Source organism: Pseudorca crassidens, chromosome X (assembly GCF_039906515.1).
Source record: "Pseudorca crassidens isolate mPseCra1 chromosome X, mPseCra1.hap1, whole genome shotgun sequence".
Lineage (NCBI taxonomy): Eukaryota > Metazoa > Chordata > Mammalia > Artiodactyla > Delphinidae > Pseudorca > Pseudorca crassidens.
This window is the reverse complement of record NC_090317.1, coordinates 64,509,680-64,531,655: the sequence shown is the minus strand read 5'-3', so window position 1 is coordinate 64,531,655 and position 21,976 is coordinate 64,509,680. Positions and strand designations below refer to the sequence as shown.

The 21,976-nt window shown below is 36.6% G+C and overlaps 1 protein-coding gene across 3 annotated transcripts in view; it reads right to left on the bottom strand.

Annotated features, from left to right (window-relative positions):
- The window catches only part of BRWD3 (bromodomain and WD repeat domain containing 3), a 125,384-nt gene extending 110,612 nt beyond the window's left edge, over window positions 1-14,772 (bottom strand). For all 3 annotated transcript variants that reach the window (XM_067724231.1, XM_067724232.1, XM_067724233.1), the window contains exons 1-6: window positions 14,512-14,772; window positions 14,326-14,384; window positions 14,094-14,123; window positions 13,633-13,692; window positions 1,918-2,068; window positions 464-562 (exon numbers count right to left, since the gene is read on the bottom strand). In XM_067724231.1, coding sequence (XP_067580332.1) covers window positions 464-562; window positions 1,918-2,068; window positions 13,633-13,692; window positions 14,094-14,123; window positions 14,326-14,384; window positions 14,512-14,542 — 430 coding nt within the window. In that variant the 5' untranslated portion in view covers window positions 14,543-14,772. The remainder of the gene's footprint in view (window positions 1-463; window positions 563-1,917; window positions 2,069-13,632; window positions 13,693-14,093; window positions 14,124-14,325; window positions 14,385-14,511) is intronic.
- Window positions 14,773-21,976: the final 7,204 nt, after the last annotated feature.

Below are 21,976 nucleotides of genomic sequence, written 5' to 3'. Positions count from 1 at the left end.
GGAGAGTCCAGGGGAAGAGAAAGAAAGAAAATGAATTTTAAAAAAAGGTTACCTTTTACAAAACCATGATTATATTTGCTTTACATAAAAATGCTTTAGGGCTTCCCTGGTGGCACAGTGGTTGAGAGTCCGCCTGCCGATGCAGGGGACACGGGTTCGTGCCCCAGTCCGGGAAGATCCCACATGCCGTGGAGCTGCTGGGCCCATGAGCCATGGCCGCTGAGCCTGTGCGTCCGGAGCACAGGCTCTGCAACGGAAGAGGCCACAACAGTGAGAGGCCCCCGTACCGCAAAAAAAAAAAAAAAAAGCTTTAAAAAATCTGGACCAACCATGAAACTCTTCAAGAATGTAAGCAGTTTGTTTATACTTCAAATTTAATTCTGGTACGTATTTTTGGCTGTATAATGAGTTCAGGAAGGAACAAATTAAGAATATGTTTATAACTCACATGGACATTACTCACCCACATTTGGAGGTTTCACATAATTTACAGGCAGTTCTGGAGGTCTGCCTCTATGTAGAGCTGCAAAAGCAGAGCCATTCCATAGCGTACTCTTACAGTCTATACAGAAAGATTCAAAAGTTAGTCAAGGCATAGAACAGTTTTTTTTTAACTGTACCCTAGAGGCAAATATCTGTTTTCAATTTTATTTATTGAAATACATTTTTAACTATTAAAACCACAATAAGAAATAACATGCATATGTTTAAAAGTGTTATAATCTATATTATGATAGGTGAACACCAATGCCTTAATATTATCATCAGGATATTTTATTTCCATGCTGATATAGAACCAAAGCTTTTATTATACATATATTTGAATCTTATGTAAATATGTCATGGATTAATAAGGTTTTAAGTTTACATTGGTCCCCTTCTTGATCTTTAGGCTTATACACATCTGCTCATATAAAACTGTATAAGCAAGGAAATGAATACAGCACAAGTATGCCAGGTAAAATTCAGAAACATTTATACTTCGTGTATGCTAATGTTATGGAGCGCCTGCCAGCTGTGCCATAACAGGTAACACTGCATATCAGATGATAATTGAGTAAAAATAGTTGTGTTTTTTATCTTTAATGTTTATGTCAAAAAATTCAAGCAAATACAAAATATTCCTAATAATTCAACTTTGAAACAAAAATATTCTACTACTCTCTTGAAAGGTTTCAAATTAACTGAATTAAAGAATTTCCTTAAATTAAGATATTTAAAAACTGACATCATTTATGTAACTATTTATATTTGTAAATTAGGATTTTTAAAACATTATGCTAAAAAAACAAAACATAGAAATAAATTGGTTGCTAGATCTGAAGTATTTAATTCACTAAGGCATCCTAAATGCCTAATTTCACATTTTTACATTCAGAAAATTCTATCTATATAATTTACATATGGGGGTTCCGTGTAAAACTTTGGGAGAAATCTGTAAAAGACTGAAAAATAGTGGAGTAGAGAAACTGTTACTGAACGCTGATGGATTGATTTTTTTAAATATTTTTAATTATAAACATAGTTATATATCATAATTTTCATTTACCTGTTATGAAATACCCAATGTGATTAGGATGATATCAAGACTCAAAGATTAAGAACATCAAAATGTAATGAAAGAATATTTTATGTATTTATACTGTACTAATCAGAGCAGCGATCTTTTGAGATTTCTATTCCACAGGATTACAAAGAGATTTTATAGTCTTTACCTCTATAGTATTCACTGTTTTACAGAAAAGGGCTCCATTTAGGCCTCTAAAAATTTACTTGTACACTAGGAAAATAAAAACAAGATTGGCAAGATAAGAAAAACTAAAAGAAAATTAGTATTTAGAAAAGCATGGGAACATTTAATTAACATAAAAACACACTACTCTCGACTCCTTCCTCTAAAAACTGTAAAAATCTTACCTTTGGCATCCCGTAACAGAGACTGCCGACCAACACCTAGTAATGTCTGTACCCCAGGAACACTCTGAGGGATCTCCTTATCTAGTAAGGGACCAATCCGCTCACAAATTTTAAGGAGGTAGTCTGGAGGAATGTGTGCATTGGCTGCCACCTAAAAAGCATAAGTAAAATACAGGAAAACAAATTTGGTTTAAAAACATTAATCTAGTCCATTACCAAACTGTTCCATCATGGAAAAAAGTACAATTTTAAAACACACAAGGAAAATAACATTTTAAATATTTAATACTTCAACCAAATTTAAGAAACAGCTACAAAAATTAAGCATCATTTAAACAAGTGATAACACATAAATGACATGGCAGTTTAACTTACTTTTTCGTGCCTTGATTAAATCATTTGCTTAGCTGTTAATCTAATGCAATAAGCATTACAAAACAGCAAAAAGGATCATGCCTAAAAATCAAAGTACAAAGATGATGGGTAAACTCTACTAGTACTTGATCAGCAGTGATCAAGAATCAGAGAACCTAGATTCTATATAAATGATAAGAATGCAAACAAAAGGTAATACTTGCACCAAACTCTCACTTAAGTCCCTTTAGGATTAACAGGACACATTTGCTTAATTAAAGCAGAACTCTTTCTCCTAAAAAAGTTAATTGGTTTTCAAAAGAGTATCAAATTAATGATTATTTTAAATACCATGTTCTAAACAAGCTATGTACTCAAAATTCATTGCAACATTAACTCATTTTTTTCCTCCAAGTGCTTTATTTATTTATTTTAACATTAACTCATCTTTAAAACACAAGTAAATTTCTGAAGATGATTAACTAATGTAGATAGGAATGAGACAATAAAACAACAAAACTGGTTTTCATTTTTTATCTAAGCTAATGTTAAAGTTACTGATGTGTTTCATAAATACCTAATTATTAAAACAGTAAAGAGTAAACTAGAACATTAAAAATCCTTAGATAAAAAGAACATCTACATTCTCATCTTGACAAAAGGCCCTAAAATCTACTTACAGTTACAATGCCAATTTTTATAAGTGCTACAGAGATAAATATATATATATATATACATATATATACCTACCATCACATAGGACACATATCAATATATTACTTCCAAGTCAAAAACAATATAACTCAAAGGAATAATTTTGTAAATCATCCCTAATGATCACCAGAAGAGATTATGTGTGTTCTTGATAAATACTGGTTCACTGAATCAATGAATGAATAAAAACCAAAGTCTACCTATAAGTAATATCATATGAACTCACAGAGGAAAAATCTTTCTCCTATCAGGGTGCCTTTTTTGTTTTCTTAGGAAACACAGGTCAAAGAACTACAATCCAACATGTATTTAGGAATCTGGGAATAAATGATTCTATTGTGATTTTTAAAAATTATTTCCTGCCAATTATCTTTTGTAAGTCCCTGAAGAAACAAATTTTAATCTACCAAAATCACTGGGGCCTGGCAACTGTCATGATGGTCAGGAAGAATGGCAACTTATGGGACTTCCCTGGCACAGTGATTAAGACTCCATGCTTCCACTGCAGGGGGCACGGGTTCGACCTCTGGTCAGGGAACTAAGATAAAAAAAAGAAGAAGAAGAATGGCAACTTAACCTGATTATTTGCATCTACAAGGTTTAGCTTCTGGATTGGGACAAAGGATCAAGCAAATTCTTTCAGTTATTTCACACATGTCTAGTTTTGTTTTCCAAGCAAGTAACTACATAGAACTAAAATATACAGGTAATATTAAAGTCAAAGTACATGATGATTCAATCTAAAAACTTTTTTTTTTGTTACTTAGAGACACTGATGTCCTAAAATCCTAGTTTGTAATTCATTCTCTCCACAATAGGGCATTCCTAAATAGGCCTACGTGCAAATATAGTTAGTACTCCTAAAAACATATATCTCAAAGAAAAAAGCCTTAACATACTGCATATTAACATCTATAATATTTTATGCCTTTTTTCCCGCAACACTGTCTTGTATAAACTGGGCTTCTGATATCAGTCATTACCTTTTCACCAAGTAAATGTTATAAGGCTTTACACACAATGGTAGTTGTTGTCTTTAGTGGCATTTTCTTTTTTATCAATTTTCTTTTCCTCATTTTATTACCATCTCAAGAGTTATTCACTTGTTACACAAATCTACCCACCAACTTGCAATATATATACAGTAACATATAATCCAGAAAACGGGAGTTCTCTGATATGAATTTTTAGTATTACCCTCTTAAAGAAACCTGTCAGAATTATACCTTAAACTGAAACCTTAGGCCTCCTGGCTACTTCATTTTATAAAAACAATGATGCTTCATTTTCAGCTAGTTATATAAATGTTTTATCTATTCCTCAGTAATCATTTAAAAACACAGAATCATTAATTAAGCAATTAAAACAAGGCTCATCTACTCTCACATTCTCCCCCTTGAAAATTTGTATTATAAACTATTAAAGTTTACAAGTTTGCTTTTCACCCTATGCAACAGAAAATTGCTCAATTTCTAGGCAGTCCCATTCAAAAATCCATTCCTCTAAAATCAATAAAAATTTGATTGTAAAACAGCACAAGAGAAACAGAGATTCTATCAACACAATGGCAATAACAATACTTTTGAGTTTGAACGTGCTCTTTTCCTTTAAACAATATTTACAGGCTTCCAGACCATATCAGCACAGTTCTTGCAATGATAGTTTCTTCTAAATCAAACTTCAGGACTTATAAGTGGTATTAAACATTTACTTCAATCCATTTGCTTTGCCTAAAGCTGGAATTCCTTTTTTTTAAATTTTTTTTAAAAATAGGTATTTATTTATTTATTTATTTGGCTGTGCCTGGTCTTAGTTGTGGCATGTGGGATCTTTAGTTGTGGCATTCGAACTCTTAGTTGGGGCATGTGGGATCTACTTCCCTGACTGGGGATCAAACCGGGCCCCTTGCATTGGGAGTGCAGAGTCTTAGCCACTGGACCACCAGGGAAGTCCCCAAAGCTGGAATTTCTTAAAGGTGATCTTTTTAGGCATAAGAACTCTTATCCACTCTCAGTAATTACATTTCTAAGTTTTAAAAAAATTCTGTATTAGAATTACATGTGAATATAATGTAATATATCATAAAATGTAATATTGAAGATATGTATTAAAATATTCTATGAAATTTGTGGCTTATTAAAAGCCACTCTTTTTGATTAAAACTCAAAATATTCTAATTGCAGTTATTTAGCCAAATTTCTTTCTGGAATATAATGGCCAAGAAGTAACACAACAAGCACTTTGAGATCTGAAGAAGAAAGGCACTCTCTAAAAACAAAGTTCAAGAGCATAATACAAACTTTTGTATTATTCTGTAAAATAGCTCCAAGGAGTTAAATTATAGAACCTTTGAACTGGAAGGATCCTTATATACAATCAACTTAATTCCACATCTTACAGTAGGAAAAACAGATCCAGAGGAGTGAAGTTCAATGGTCACAATGAATGGACCAGAATCTGGGTCTCTGTGCCCACTGTTATTTCTATTACTGTCCCATTAAGGCAGCTGAAAAATCATGAAAGTAACACAAAGACTGGAAAAAATTAAAACTATAAATTTGATAAACTGAAAGAAATTAAATGAAGCCTAGATTATAAACCTTCTTGATAGGAACACTGGCTGACCTAAAGAGCAAATCTAACAACTGAAATCACCACACTTGAGAATCATTATGACAACTGAGAAGACCAGAAGGAATCCAGCTGGGCACTGAATAACATACAAAAGGTACCTAATCTCAGGGGGCCAGACCTGTACCAAGAGCTACATTTGAAATACTATTTTCAGATAGCCATGATAGCATTCTTACTTTGGCTTTTCGAAATAATAAGATCAGACAAGTAACTAAAAAACAAAGAAAATAGAATCGTGTGTTTTGTTTTATAACTAAAATCACTACACAGGTAAAATGAAGAATGAAACTGAGACCATATGCTGAAGAAGTAAAATGCAACATTTTCTCTGAGATTTGAAATGGGTTTTTTTGGGGGGGATAGAAAATGAACATCCATAAAGTTAGTCACATGACTTTTTGATATTTAGGGACAGGAAACAAAACAGATTTTGAAAAATACAGCAAGCTTTAAATATATCAATATAAGTATAGTAGAGATAAGCACAGTACTTTGAAGTCTAAGAGCCTGGATTACTCAGGCTCTAAAATTTACTAGCTGTTACTCCTTCTGGCAGTATGATACTGTAGAAAAGACTTAGATTTGAATTTTTCCAGCATCCCCAGGATCCTACTTATATGACCTGCAAAGTTATTCAGTCTCTCTGAGCCTGAGCTTCCTCAACTGCAAAACAGGGAGTAATGATAACCACCTCATATTATTTGTAAAACAAAAACAAAATCATTCACTCATGCATTCATTCATTCAGACATTTGAAGTATAGGGATATAATGGAAAGATTAAACTGCTGCCCTAAAAAAATCCATAATCCCAGTGGGGGAAACAAACTAGTAGCTAGAAACAAATCAAATCTACAAGCGCCCAGAGGTTTAGTACAGAGAGCTAATGAAGCAAAGTATAGTACCTAATTTAGCCTGGGGGTAGGGGTTCTTGTCCAATTTCACACCTGAATTCTAAGTGAAAGTTAACAAGGCAGACAAAAGGAAGGGAAGGCATTCCAGGCAAAGAGAAAGGAACCCCCATCCAGTAAACACACTTTGCACAGTGACTAGTACATATATCTCCTCAATGTTTAAGATGCTCCTACACAACATTAAGTTAAAAAAAATAAAAATAAAAAACTCTATCCAGAGTATCTGATTTTGAAAGAAAAAAATGCCCATACTTGTACAAAAAAGATGAAAGAAAACATAAAAATCTAATAGTTTATTTTCTGCTTGATACTGTTCAGTAAAATATAAATGCCTGCAATAATCCAATATTATCTTTATAATTTAAAATTTGAGTTTTAATGTTTGCTGAATTTGAAGGAGGAGAAATGAAAAACTGGGAAGCAAAGGAAAGAAAACAGGCCTTTCCATTGTAGTAATACCACTGGTTAACAGGGTGGACCACAAAGTGTTAAGACTTCCTATCATTTTCTTTTGAAAAAATTAATCATTGTTCATAGCATTTATTTTTATTTTTATTAGTTTTAAGATTTCCTCAGGAATGAGACAGGCAGAGCAATCCACCTAGGGCTCAAGTATTCTCTGGTTAATACTGCCTCAAGAAAGCACTAAAAGTACTATAACCCTGAGGTCAGATGATATCAAGACAAGAACAAGGGACCCACCCACAGTCTAGAAGTTTCTCAGTAGAGAAAGGCCCAATAAAAAGAACTCCATACTAGCTAGCAGATTAGTAAGCCTAAAAAATATATATCATGAAAACACTTCTAAGGGCTTCCCTGGTAGCACAGTGGTTGAGAATCTGCCTGCCAATGCAGGGGACACGGGTTCCAGACCTGGTCTGGGAAGATCCCACATGCCGCGGGGCAAGTAGGCCCGGGAGCCACAACTACTGAGCCTGCACGTCTGGAGCGTGGGCTCCGCAACAAGAGAGGCTACGATAGTAAGAGACCCGTGTACGGCGATGAAGAGTGGCCCCCACTTACCGCAACTATAGAAAGCCCTCGCACAGAAACAAAGACCCAACACAGCCAAAAAAATAATTAATTAATTAATTTTAAAAAGCTACAAACAACCATGACTTATAAAAAAAAAAGAAAAAAAGAAAACACTTCTAAAAAAGTTAAGAAAATTGAACAAGTAATAACTAAGAACCAGTTAATTATAAAGCACCATGGTAGATACTAAAAGGCATAAGAAAACATCTTCAACAAGGTAATTTAAAATACAAGAAATAAATTGTCAATAATGTATAGAAAATAAGATTAGGATAAGAAGAGATCAGTCAGAAGGGTTGAGGATCCCTGCAACAAGACATGGGAAAAACATACCTCCCACTTCTTAAAAATGAGTTAATACTATACCAGTATCATATTGAATTACTTTTCTGTAATACATAAAAATGCAAATAACACTAAATATCTTTTCACCTAGTGATCATTCCTTGCTTAACACAGATGCACTTCAAAGACACTCATTTTGGGCTCAATTCTGACATTTTTTAAGTGCTTTTTTTTTCTTTCTTTCTTTTTTTTTTTTTTTTTGTGGTACGCGGGCCTCTCACTGTTGTGGCCTCTCCCGCTGCGGAGCACAGGCTCCAGACATGCAGGCTCAGCGGCCATGGCTCACGGGCCTAGCTGCTCCACGGCATGTGGGATCTTCCTGGACCGGGGCACGAACCTGGATCCCCTGCATCGGCAGGCGGACTCTCAACCACTGTGCCACCAGGGAAGCCTTAAATGCTTTAATGGTACTATTTTATATGTCCCTTACCTTATAAAAAATATTAGGAAAATTGGGCGGTGATAATTAGCCAATTACCCAAGAAAACATAAATTCTGGGGTCATAGTTCTTCAGATTTTAATGCTAACCATTCAAACTCTCTGTCCTATATTTAAAATGTAGTAACCAACTCATTTGCACTCATTTGCATTCTTTCATATTTAACTCATTTGGTCCACACAACAACCTTGCAAAACAGGTAGGGGTTTTTATTTTATAAATGAGGAAACTGAATCTCTGAGAGGTTAAGTAACTTGCCCAGGGTAGTTCAACGAGTAATGACTATCTCCTGGACTAAATCTTATGGCCTTTTCTACTACCCACAAAATCCTATTTGAGAAATGTCAAACAAAGGCATCTCTAAAATATGACACAAACACTAAGTTGACTTTAAATTACTATTTTGCTCCCTATAAAAAAATTATTAATCAGTCAATAACCAACATCAGTAGAACTTCAACAGAAACACACAAACTAAACTAATATTCAAATGTCATAAAGGTGCTTTCTGGACAAAATTTTATAAGAAACATTCACCCAATCCAAATTCTTACTCTTTAACAGCAGCTCTCTTCGTTTCCTTAATACCATCTTATTTGTACTGAGATACCAGTTTTCCTAGGACTGATGCTATATCTCCAAAAGGATTTTAATCATTGAAAGTATGTTTCTAGAGCCCAAGTGTGGAAAAAAAAAGCCAGTGATCAATCCAGATGAATAGGTAAAACAAACATGTTATAGAAAGCAAGAGCGTACATGTGGCTCAAGCCAATCAGTAGTGAGGAATACCAGTTTACAGACATTGACTGCTGCCTGCCATAATACCTATCAGTTAGCATTATATCCACACGGGAGTCAAGCAGCACATGCTTTTTGGTTTCCCATGATGCATTCCGTTCCTCCTAACTATGGCTGTGTGTCCACATAACAGTTAATAAATCACACATGCTTAAATTGCTTCCACACTTAGAGATGCAATACCATGCTACCAGCACTCAAAATCATTCTACAGTTCTAATAGACAATTTAAGCTATTACTAGTAACTAGAGAACAAGAGCTGGGTAAGGTAAGAAAAAAATGCAGGTATGTCTGGAATTCAAATACAGTGTTTTAAAGCAGTTGGTGAGGATCAAATGAGATAATGTGAAAACATTTTTAAACTCAAATATGTTAAATGCAGATGTAAATTCTTATAATGACATATATCACCATAGATGTACTATTTCTAAAGACAGCAGTGAACATACGATCTTGATAAAAGTTTTTTAAATAGCAGAAAACTACTTCAAGTCTTTTGAATATAAAATGAAGGTAATAAAATCTATGTCACTCCAAATGTAAGCACTAATTGGTACTTTCAATTCTACAGATGAAAAATGCTGAATAAATGTAAAAATATATACCACACCTAAAGATAATTATGTCTTTGATTCAGTCTTATGATAGGAGTACCCATACAGTGATTCAAAAATCTTAAAGCATGCCTTTAAAAAATGTTTCCAACTCACCATTCCAATATATAAAATTTGTATATTTACAAAAACTGTTCATTTGTTTACACACACACACACACACACACGCCCCTCACTGCTCTGTCATCCCCAATAAAGCTCCAAGGAGGAAGCAATAAAATAGTCAACAATTCAACAGGGTCACCACAAATGAAAGGACATCTGTATTTATTTATATTATCTACCTTAAGATGTAAGAAGCAAATCTAATTCTATTATGCTGTAAATAACAGTCAAGCAGAAATAAAGAAAAATACTCAGATCAAACTTCAAAAACAATCACCCTGACTTCAATTCTCTCCCTGTATCATTACAAAATTCTGAAAATTAATTTAGATTTTTTTTGAATGTCATAATCAAAAACGTTACAGTTCAACATAAACTGACAAACATTTCATGTTCAGACTCATTTTTTAAAGGCATTTCAGATCTTGACATGTCAATACTTGACTGCAAGCAGCTTTAACAAAAAAGCACCTTCCCATGTGTTCCAAATTATAAGTAAAACACTAAATCAGATTTAAGAAAGAAAAAATAGGGATTCCTAGGCTATGCAATAGTAACAGTAGTAATGAAGTGTTGAAGAAATCTAACTTATTATCTTAATATTCTTCTGGATAAATCAAGTTAAGCAGTATAGACAATTCAAATGAAAATATACATATGGACAGAAAGGCAGGATTTTTGTTTCAAGTATGTAGTATACATGACTATGCAACTTCAATTCAGTATTTTGATATCCTTGTTTATAGTCCTTCACCTCTTCATTATGCATTTGTCTTCTTTCCTTTTTATATCCCAGTACATCTTCAGTTTGAAGTGCTGCTATAAAATTATACTAATTAATACTTTGCCCTAAATTTAAATCCAAAACATGTAGCTAAATCAAAGATCACACTGTATAAATCCATTGTTCTAACAGCACTTTAAAAAATACTACCCCGGGACTTCCCTGGTGGTCCAGTGGTTAGGACTCTGTGCTTCCACTGCAGGGGCACAGGTTCAATCCCTGGTGGGGAACTAAGACCCTGCATGTCCCTTGGTGTGGCCAACACAACAAAACAAAACAAAATGAACCTACATCTCTCCTACAATGAAGCCACTCAAAATCTCAAGCCAGATTTGAAATAATTTTTATCAACAGTACGACTGATGAATCTAGCAATCAAACACTGCACACTCAGTTCTCAGCCACTTCTTTTCCTTCTGTTCAATTCTCAGCCCTGCCTCATCTTCCCTTACAAAGAAATCTATAGGTAGAGAACAGACATATGACTAAAAATAAGACCATATTATCAAAATGTAATATCCCTACAAAAATTGGACCCTGGTGTGGAAAAATAAAAACCTATGTGTACAATACAAAAAGTAAATTAAAAACAAAAAAGGTAACACTAAACCATAGATAACAGTCAAACAATAGAAGAAATTCTGTGTATATAAAAATTAAAAATGTATAAGTAATTACAAAAACAATAAATTAAAAAGATAAAGGTGAAAATCAAGTGTATGTAGGGATATACAAATGGATTAATGACAATTAAAAAATAATTTGTTAAAGTTTAAGCCTCACTAATAATGGGGAAAAGAACCAATTAAGTCAATTGAGGACTATTTTCACCTATTAAAACCACCAAAAGATTTTTAAATATTTTAAAAATTCATTCTAAGTATCTAGATGGTTACATTATAAATTAGGACAATCTTCTGGAGAGCAATTTTATAATATATAACAAAAGCTATAAAATGGATGAGTCCCTTGACCTGATAACTCCACTTCAGAAATATAGCCCAGAAAAACAACTGAAAAAGAAAAGAAAAGAAAAAAAAAGGAAAAAAGCAGAAAGACTACTTAACTATGCAGATATTAGTGAAAAACTGGAAGTAACCCAAATGTTCAACTGGCAATTGAGTTCTAATCACAGCAACTTAAAAACAACCGAATCTTTCCTTGCCATTAAAATAACAATGACTACTCAAATATAGATAAGTATACGTAAAAGTGTTACATAAGAAAATATAAAGCATAAAGTGGACATTGATTACAATTACATGAAAATATGCCTTTACAATATAAGGAAAGGAAGTCTAGTAAACTGGACTTTGTTTTTTTTGTTTTTCTGTGTGTGTGTGTGTGTGTGTGTGTGGTTAGGAGACTATTTTTAATCATTTTGGTGCTCATTTACTTTTTGGAACTGTCAAGTTAATTTTTAAAAAGCTTTTTCCTTTTAAAAAATGTTACTTGCTTAAAATGGTCTACTTAGAAACAAATAAACAAAAATATTGTCAATACACCTCAGTATACAAAACCACATTAGTCATAAAGTATTAAAACATATTGGTAAGCACTGTTGTTTTTGCCCTTTTTTTGAAAGAACTTCAGTCCAACAAAAAGTCTGACTACAAATTAAATTGGTAATACATGCAGTTTTTCAAAAATATTTTTTATCCATCGGAGAATTTTTTACCATTAATATTACAGATGGTGGAGTTTATCCTTATCACAATTATTATATCATTTTCTGTGCTTTGCAAAACTAAAAAAAATTAGTCAGTAGATTTGGTGATAATTAGCATGGCCTCATTCTTGTAATTTAATACAAAGAAAATTATCAAATGAACACCAAAGTAATTTAAATATTGTCCTGTTGAAAGCAAATTTTAAATCATTCTATTTATATTTAGAGTCTACCATACCCCTCCAACTTTCTTTAACTTTGTCTAATTTTCCTCTGTTTGGATCTTACTGGAAGGAAAGATAGCTGAACTTAGATTTTAGTAACATCACCCCTTTCTCCTTTCATTTCCTTCCAATTGACTGTGCCAGTGGCTAACACAAGGGAACATCCTCCCAAAAATAAAAAGGATCACCTTTTTGTGTGTGTCAATGCCGAACAGAAGGTGCATTTACACTATGAATTATATTTGCTGAACAAACAACAGTCAATCCAATGCTTTTGGTCCTTTACTAAAGTATATTCTATTTTAAAATATGACCATTGTTGTTTCCTTGTAAATCCAAAATCGTGTTTCGTCAATTCTCAAAAAGCTCATAATCCACAGTTCTTATTTAGTGAAATTGTTAACTGCATAAATGCGATTTAATAATGATTTGATGAGCTATTTTCTACAATCTGAGATATACAACGATTATGCTTTTATTCCGTAGTCGATTATCTAACCCCCGACAAATTTTGAAATTAGCTTGATGCTATTATTTTTAATTGTGTCGTTTTTCCTTAGTCCCTGGTCCGTCAACTCCCCTCCTGAACCCCCTCTGCCGTGCGACCCGCCGCCCCCAGACCAAAAAAAAAAAAAAAACAGCCTGGTCTCAGTTCCCGTATTTCAAGCCAGGACCAACCAGAAAGCAGTTTTCTTCCACTAATCCGGAACTCCAGGCTGTTACCAACGCTGTCATTGGCCAGCGTCAGTCCTTGGTACGTGCCCCAAGATAACCCCCTGGTTTCTCTCCCTTTTACCCCTACAATGGGCCTTTCCCGATGTTTGTAACATATTCATAATCTACAGTACGGCATCTCTGATAACCAGTTCACATTCTTCAAAGTTTTCGGGTGGAAACAAACGAGGCCAAGGGGAGGGCAAGGTACCCTTTCTCCGACTCGCCGGGAGGGGGGAAGGGACAGTTCTTCGGCTCAGCACTGAGCTCCAGAGCCGCGTAGGTTGAAGGGTCGGGGGCGGGTTGGGGGAACAAGGTGGGGAGGGAGTGGAGAAAGAGTTGGGTTAAGTTGAAATGAAAACTTTACTCACCAGATCCTCGAAGCTTCTTCGGTGCTCTCTCCCCTCCCAGTCTAAGCGGCGCGGAATAAGCTGGGGGCCGGCGAAAAGAAAGGGGGGAGGGGGCAACGATAAAGGCCAAGCCTCTGCTCCGCATCAACCCGACCCAGTTTGGGTCCGGGTCCTCGACCCTTTGGCGTCTTTATTGCTGTTGGCCTGATAGCTGTTGTCTCAGAGCTAGACGAGTGTGGGGGAAAGGAGGCCGAGGAGGAGGAAATCCTGAAAAAACACCTCCCACAGGCATAAAGAGGGGGCGAGTTAAGACCCCAGCGATATCCGCCCCTTTTGAGGGAAGAAGCCGGTTCACCACTGTGACAACAGCTATGAGTGCCCAGTTCCAAGCCTTCCTCCCGGTCCTAGCCCTCCGCCCCTTACTTGCCCTTCCTCCAGTCTCACCCCAACCGTCCCCACCTCTTCCCGAAGGGGCTGCGTACCTGATGCTCCTCGAGCTCCTGCACTAGCACCTGAGCAAAAGGGAAACACGGATATGAGGGCAGCTCGGGCCACCAACCCATTCCTCCCTCCCCAAACTGAACCCAGCCGCTGACGGCAGCGCTACTCAAGGCCGGCCTTTTCCTCACCCACAGCGGAACCGCACACCCAGCTGCCTCGGTTTCCCCACTGGGACCATTCCCCAAGACTCCCAGATCTCCTTCCCCTTCTCACCTGAGCGGATTTGTTGCAGGGTCCGGACTGCAAGAATCTAGCGATCAGGTAATACAGCTCTGAGGAAGAGGGGGGGAAAGAGGTTGAGAGGGAGGCAAAGAAGAAAAAACAGAAGCTTTTTCAAAAGAAACTGACAGCCGTCGCGCTAAGCTCCCATCCTCTTAGCCCCAGGACACAGCTACCCACCGGCTTCGATCTGGGTAGGTGCCGCCGCCATCCTTTTCCCGAGGGGGTTTGGGGGATTTGCTCCAGAGGGGCTGGCGGGGGCGGGTGGGGATGCTGCCTCTATTGTGGTGAAGCCCCCATGCCCAGGAGTCCCGCCGCTTCCGCCGCACTCCTCGTCCCAGTTTCGGTCTCTCTCGGATTCATCGCATCACGTTTCGACCCATAGATATTCTAGCCCAAGAGCTGAGGAGGCGGAGGAGGAAGGAGAGGGAGAGAGAGAAGAGGAGGGAGGAGCCGAAGTGGCGGAGGGGTGGGCGGGGGCAAAGGGGGTGGGGAGAGGGGAGGGTAAAAACTGTGAGAGGGACCTGCAGCGCTCGTTGTTCACCGCCAGAGGCACTAACGCATCCTCCAGTCCTCAGCTCTCCAATACAGCCGACAGTTACCTAGCTACCGCTCCCGGAAGGAAGGGGAGGTGCTAACTGATGGCAGACTCTCTGGCAGCTACCGTAGAACTCAGTGGTGACGCTCCCTTCAGCGAGTTCCAGAGTGGTTACCCTTCCTGTGAGGACAGTCGGGCCCTTTCCTATTGAGGACCTTTCCCTCTGGCGTGGTCGTGAGGAACATGTGAGGAGCCGACTTGATTCAGCTGCTTTCTTCGATTCCCTCCCGGCACCGAGGAGGCTTTGATTTTTTTGTCTCTCTTCCACCGAAAGGAGGCTAGCCGCTAAAGGATCTCGTGACTGAGAAAGAAAAGGAGTCCCTACTTCGTTGTCACTTGTTTCTCTTTAAAATGATTTTTGTACCAGATGAAAATGCTGTTAACTTAGAAGTCCGGAGGGCAGGGCTCATATTGTTATAGAGAAAGAGCAGCTCTCTAAACGTCCCCTGATTCTGATAAATTTTCAGGAAGAATTTGCTGTCAGACATGAAGCATTTTATTTTTTCCCCTTCTGAATGTGTAACACATGCCATATCTGTCCCATTCCTATAGGATAATTTTCAATTGTGTCTTCAAATACTGTCAAAATATTTTATGTTAACCATGGATTTTTATGTATTATTGCATATCTGTATGCAAGGTAGTTTTCTACAGGTTTGGGGCAACTTTCGTTATTTAATATATAACCCCTAACTCTTAGTACAGTACCGACTTTCAGTAGTTGGTTACTGAAATCTTAAGTGATCAAAGGATTTGTAGAGTAGTAATTGACACACATATAGTGAACAGTCTACTTCCCTACTTTCCCTCGCGTAATATATTCCCACCTCAAGCCCTGACCAAAAAGTAATTAATAGAAGCTGAACCTGATGAAACCAGAAATGCTGTTTAAACTGCATGTACTGTTTACATTGAAATATTCAGATTTGAAGGTTCACCTTTTAAGGTTAGGGCTGGATTCTTAGGAATTTGATTTCCTCACTCAGAGTTCAGCCATTGACCACAGTGTGCCTAGAATTGCATTATGCTGGCATAAACTTAGCCTAGGTTGGTTAGTTCTCACTCTGGTCATTATTTTCCCCTCAGAAAGAAAGAACCACACAAAATGTGATATAATAGGTCTATCTTTGGTCATTATGCTGTAGTACTTGATAAGACAAATGCCATTAACTGAAAAATATTAGATATTGAAAAGACCTATAAGCCCTAGATAACTCATTGCAAGTAGCTTAGCAAAACACCAGACTAAATATATTTTACAGATCAAGTATAATATATACAACAGTTACCATTAAGCTATTACAATGTACTAAGCACTTTACATATTTTACCTCATTTAATCTTTATAATGACCCTAGGAGGTAGTTTCTATTGTTATCCACATTTTACAAGTTATAAAAATGTCTATATGACTTTGGACAACTCACTGAAATTCTGTGAACCTTATTCCTCATCTATAAAATGTAATAGTACTTGCCATGCCCACTTCACAGTAATTGCTGTAAAAGTCATGTGAATATGTTTGTGTCATATTTCAAACTGTATAGGGCATTGTTATTTCAGTGATCGCTTCAATTTCAGTCGGGTGCAATCAGGAGAGAAAAGGCACACAGTAATTTGAATAGAGAAAGTTTAAGGTACAGAATTATTAACAATAACAGGAGATTGGAGTAATGAAGAATTACCTAGTAAGGTGTAAAGAGAACTCTAAAGAATATAGGAATAGAAGACATAGTATATAATATAATAGCAGATAGTAATAGCCACTAACCCTAGAGCTGAGAGTACTCTCAATCCCTATTGCCCACCCAGGGCTAAGATCCAGACCTTGTTGGAGAGGACACAGCCAACCAAGGCTCATTCAATGGCAGGAAAGATGCTGTGGTACCTTGCTGAAACTCCAACTTCTGGAACTTTCTAGAAGCCTACCTTCTGGAATCAACCCTCTAGGGTACCTGGGAAATAATGTTCACAGGGAAATGTCTCACCAGAGGCACGTTACTACAAAACCACTAGAGGCAAGGTGCCAGGGGAGGCTGCTGGGTGCTACCAAAAGCATGCACCACAGGAGCTAGGCACTAGAGAAAGCTGCACAAGCTGCAGGAGCATCCTACTCCATAAGCACTCCAGAAGCGGGACACAAAACCTTTTCTTCTTATACTGTATTTCCAGTTTGCTCTACTGACAAAGCTTCAGTTCTTGCTGACCAAAGGAAAAATATTTAGATAGCCCAGATCCATTTTCATAGAGCAGTCAATAATGGAGAGTTTGGAGATGATGAGCAACAAATCAATAAACTGGCACAAATTCCCTACTGTTTTCTTTACTATAAGGACTAGGTTGATAAAAGGAAAGTTATTAAAATGTGTGTGTTAACATAAAAGTGTTCATTTGTTCTTTAGGATAAGCCGAATGCTTTGAATTATTTTGTTGCAATTAAAATCACCAGTCTTAACCCTGTGGCCAAAGGCTTAATTGGGAGGGGAAGGAAATTTTTATAAGCTAAAGCAAATATTGATTTACATAGAAAAAATCAGGAATGTTTACCTGATAGGCATTAGTTTCCTAGGACTGCCATAACAAATTACCACAAACTGGGTGGCTTAAAATAAGGGAAATTTTTTTGTCACAGTTCTGGAGGCCAGAAGTCTGAAATCAAACTGTCGCCAGGCCAGAATTCCTTCAAAATCTCTGGTGGAGAACTCTTCTCCCAGCTTTTGATGGCTCCTGGCATTCCTGGAAATTATGGTAGCCTAACTCAAATCTCTACCTCCAGCTTAACATGGCCTTCTTCCGTGTGTGTCCCTGTGTTAAATCTCCCTCTCCTTTTTCTTACAAGGACAACAGTCATTGGATTTTGGCCCCATCCCAAATCCAGAATGATCTCGTCTTGAGAACCTTAACTTAGTTACATCTACAATGACTCTATTTTCAAATAAGATCATGTTCACAGGTACAGGTACTAGGGGTTAAGGCATGGACATATCTTTTGGAAGATATATAACTAAACCCACTAAATCATTTATTTCATTCTGACTCTTTAAAAATCACATTTTAAGGGAAGATCAAAGTTGAAAATTTAACAGTTCTCCCCAGGATGGCCAGAAAAGAAAGAAAATAGGAAATTCTGAGATGGGGGGACAGAAGTAGTAAATAAGAAGATTAAGGGACTTCCCTGGCTAGGACTCCATGCTTTCACTGCCATGGGCCCGGGTTCAGTCCCACAAGGGAACTAAGATCCTGCAAGCCACTCAGAGTGGCCAAAAGCCAAAAAAACAGTTTAAAAAAAAAGATTAATATACCAAACTCTGTAAATAAATAGTTGCTCTCTTTTCCTGTCTCAGTTTCTTAAAATAACAAAATTATATAATGTAATTATTAAAATAATGTATTCTTGAATTAAAAACATATCACATACATTATAATATGTTAACATATTTTAATACATTGTATAGGTGTGATATGCATAACAAAAATAGGAGAAAAAAGAAGGAAGAGGGAATAGAACTATATAGGAGTAACATCTGTATATCTCAAAAGAACTGATTTAGTATAAAAGCAAACTACATTCTGTTAAGAGGTATACAATCAACCCTAGATGAGCCACTAAGAAAATAACTTTAAAAAGAGTGAAAAAGTAATTTAAAAAGTTAAAAAAATGAAACAAAAAAATGTTAAAGTTCCACTAAGGAATATTTACTTAACTCAAAAGAAAGGGTAAAAAAGGAAGAATAGGACAAAAAGACATGAGATATATAGAACAAAAATTAAAATGGTGGACATAAATCCAACTATATCAATAACAACATTACAGGCTTCCCTGGTGGCACAGTGGTTGAGAGTCCGCCTGCCAATGCAGGGGACACGGGTTCATGTCCCGGTCCAGGAAGATCCCACATGCCATGGAGCGGCTAGGCCCGTGAGCCATGAACGCTGAGCCTGCGCGTCTGTGCTCCGCAACGGGAGAGGCCACAACAGTGAGAGGCCCGCATACTGCAAAAAAAAAAAAAAAAAAAAAAAAAAAAGTGTGAGAATTTGTTGCTAGCAGACCCTTATTACAAGAACTGTAAAGGGAAGTTATTCAGGCTGAAAGCAACTGAATCCAGACAAAAACTCAAATTATTCAAATCCACATGGAAAACAAAGTTCAATTGTAAAGATTACTATATAATTATAAAAGACAGTAAAAATACATATTTCTCCTACATTCTTAAATTATTTTTTAATTATATAAAATAAAATAATGTGTAGATAATCTAGTTTGGCATATCACATATAGAAATGTAATATATTTGCCAATAACAGCAAAAAGAAGGTGAGTGAGAAGAAAGCTGTATTGGGTTAAGAACATGATACCATGTGGTACGTCAAATCTGTAGGAATAAATGCAGAGTGTAAGAAATGACAAATAATCAGGCTAATATAACAAAAGCTATAAATATATACTAGCTCTTCTTTCTTCTCTTAGCTTCTTTAAAATATATTAAATTATATAAAGTAATGATTATAACAATATATTGTTTGGATTGAAAATTTATAAATGTAATATGTTTAACACCACAAAATGGGGGAAAATGGAGTAGAGTCATATAGAAGTAACATTTCTATATCTAAGCAGAATTAAGTTAGTATTAATTTTAAGATGATTCTGATGAGTTATGATGTACATAGTAAGCTCCAGAACAAACACAATGGAAATAACTCCCAGAAATATAGTGAAAATGTTATTAAAGAAATTTAAATGCAGCATCAGAAAATATTCACTTTAATGGAAAAGAAAGCAGTAAAGAAGGAATAGAGGAACAAAAAGGAACAAAAAGTAAAATGATACGACTGTTGGTGGGAAAGTAAATCAGTGCAGTCAGCATTGAAAACAGTATGTTTCCTCAAAAAATTAAAAATAAAACTACCATATGATACAGCAATCCCACTTCTAGGTATATATCTGAAGGAAATGAAATCACTGTCTTGTACAAATACCTGCACTCTCATGTTCGTAGCATTATCCTCAATAGCCAAGACATGGAAACATCCTAAGTGGCAATCAACAGATGAATGGATAGGGAATTTTCTGGTGGTCCAGTGGTTAGGACTCTGTGCTTCCACTGCAGGTGGCCCAGGTTTGATCCCTGGTCAGGGAACTAAAAACAAACAAACAACAACAACAACAAAAAAAAAACAGGAATGAAGAAAATCTGGTATATATATGCAATATAACATTATTCATCCATAAGAAAATAAATCCTGCCATTTGCAACAACATGGATGAAACTTGAGGGCATTTGGCTAAGTGAAAGAAGTCAGGCAGAGAAAGACAAATACTGTATGATCTCATTTATATGTGAATCTAAAAAAGCCAAACATAAAAACATAGAGTGGAATGGTGTTTGCCAGGAGCAGGGGAAATAAGGAGATATTGGTCAAATGGTACAAACTTTTAGTTATAAGATAAAGAAGTTCTGGGAATCTAATTTTTGTGTTAATTTACTTTTAAGTAGAGCCCCAGGATGTCGGATGGTGAGCCTCAGTTCAACAAAAGACCGAAAGGAATTAAAACAGAGAAGTTTTTGGAAGTTCTCTGGCAGTAGAGTTGTTAAGACTGCACCCTTCCACTGCAGGGGGCACGGGTTCGATCCCAAGTCAGGAACTAAGATCCCCGCAAGCCATGAGGCTTGGCCAAAAATAAGTAAGTAAATAAATAAAAACAAAAATAGTGAAGTTTATTACTCCAGGTCCTAGAAGAAGTACACAGCATGCCTCAAGGGGCAATGTGGGAGGTCAAAGCAGAGTGCAGTCTGAGAGAGAGCAGCAGGACATAAGATCCATGCCTTTAACAGAGTCTGAGGGTGGAGCACTTTGGCATTCCCAGGCTAAAGCCAGATTGATCAATTCAAACCAAAAAGAGCAGGTGTTTGGTAAGTTTTGCAAGGGTTTTATCTAAGGGGTGCACGAGGGGAAGGCTCTGGAAGATGGTGGGGACTGTTTATCACAAGGGCCTTTGGGACAGTCGTATCAGGAACTTATATTTGCTTGTGACTCTGCAGGTTGTTTCTAAGTCAGGTGTTCCCAGGAGGAGCTAGTGTCAATTCAAGGGTCCTTCAGGCCACTTGGTCATGCAAAATGGATACCAAGGAAGCAATGTTGTGGAGTAGTTTAGCTAAACTCTCAACATTAATGTACAACATGGTGATTATAGTTAACAATACTGTTTTGTATACTTGAAAGTTGCTAACAGAGTCAATCTGAAATGTTCTTATCATAACAACAACAAAAATAGTGAAGGATGTGTTAACTAACCTTATATGATAATCATTTCACAATTTATATCAAATCATCACCTTGTACATCTTAAAGTTACCCAATGTTATATGTCAATTATATCTCAATAAAGTTGGGAAAAAGTAAAATGATACATAAATCCAAATATATCAATAATGCCATTAAATATGAATGGATTATACACTACCAGACGTAAAATAGATAGCTAGTGGGAAGCAGCCACATAGCACAGGGAGATCAGCTCGGTGCTTTGTGACCACCTAGAGGGGTGGGATAGGGAGGGTGGGAGGGAGGGAGATGCAAGAGGGAAGAGATATGGGAACATATGTATATGTATAACTGATTCACTTTGTTATAAAGCAGAAACTAACACAACATTGTAAAGCAATTATACTCCAATAAAGGTGTTAAAAAAATCCAATAAAGAGGCACTTTGTCATACTGGATTAAAAACATTATCCTAGAGACTGACATACAGAGTGAAGTAAGTTGGAAAGAGAAAAACAAATACCATATGCTAACACATATATATGAATCTAAAAAAAATGGTTCTGAAGAACTTAGGGGCAGGACAGGAATAAAGACGCAGACGTAGAGAATGGACTTGAGGACATGGGGAGGGGGAAAGGTAATCTGGGATGAAGTGAGAGAGTGGCATGGACATATATACACTACCATATGTAAGATAGATAGCTAGGGACTTCCCTTGTGGTGCAGTGGTTAAGAATCCACCTGCCAATGCAGGGGACACCGGATCGAGCCCTCATC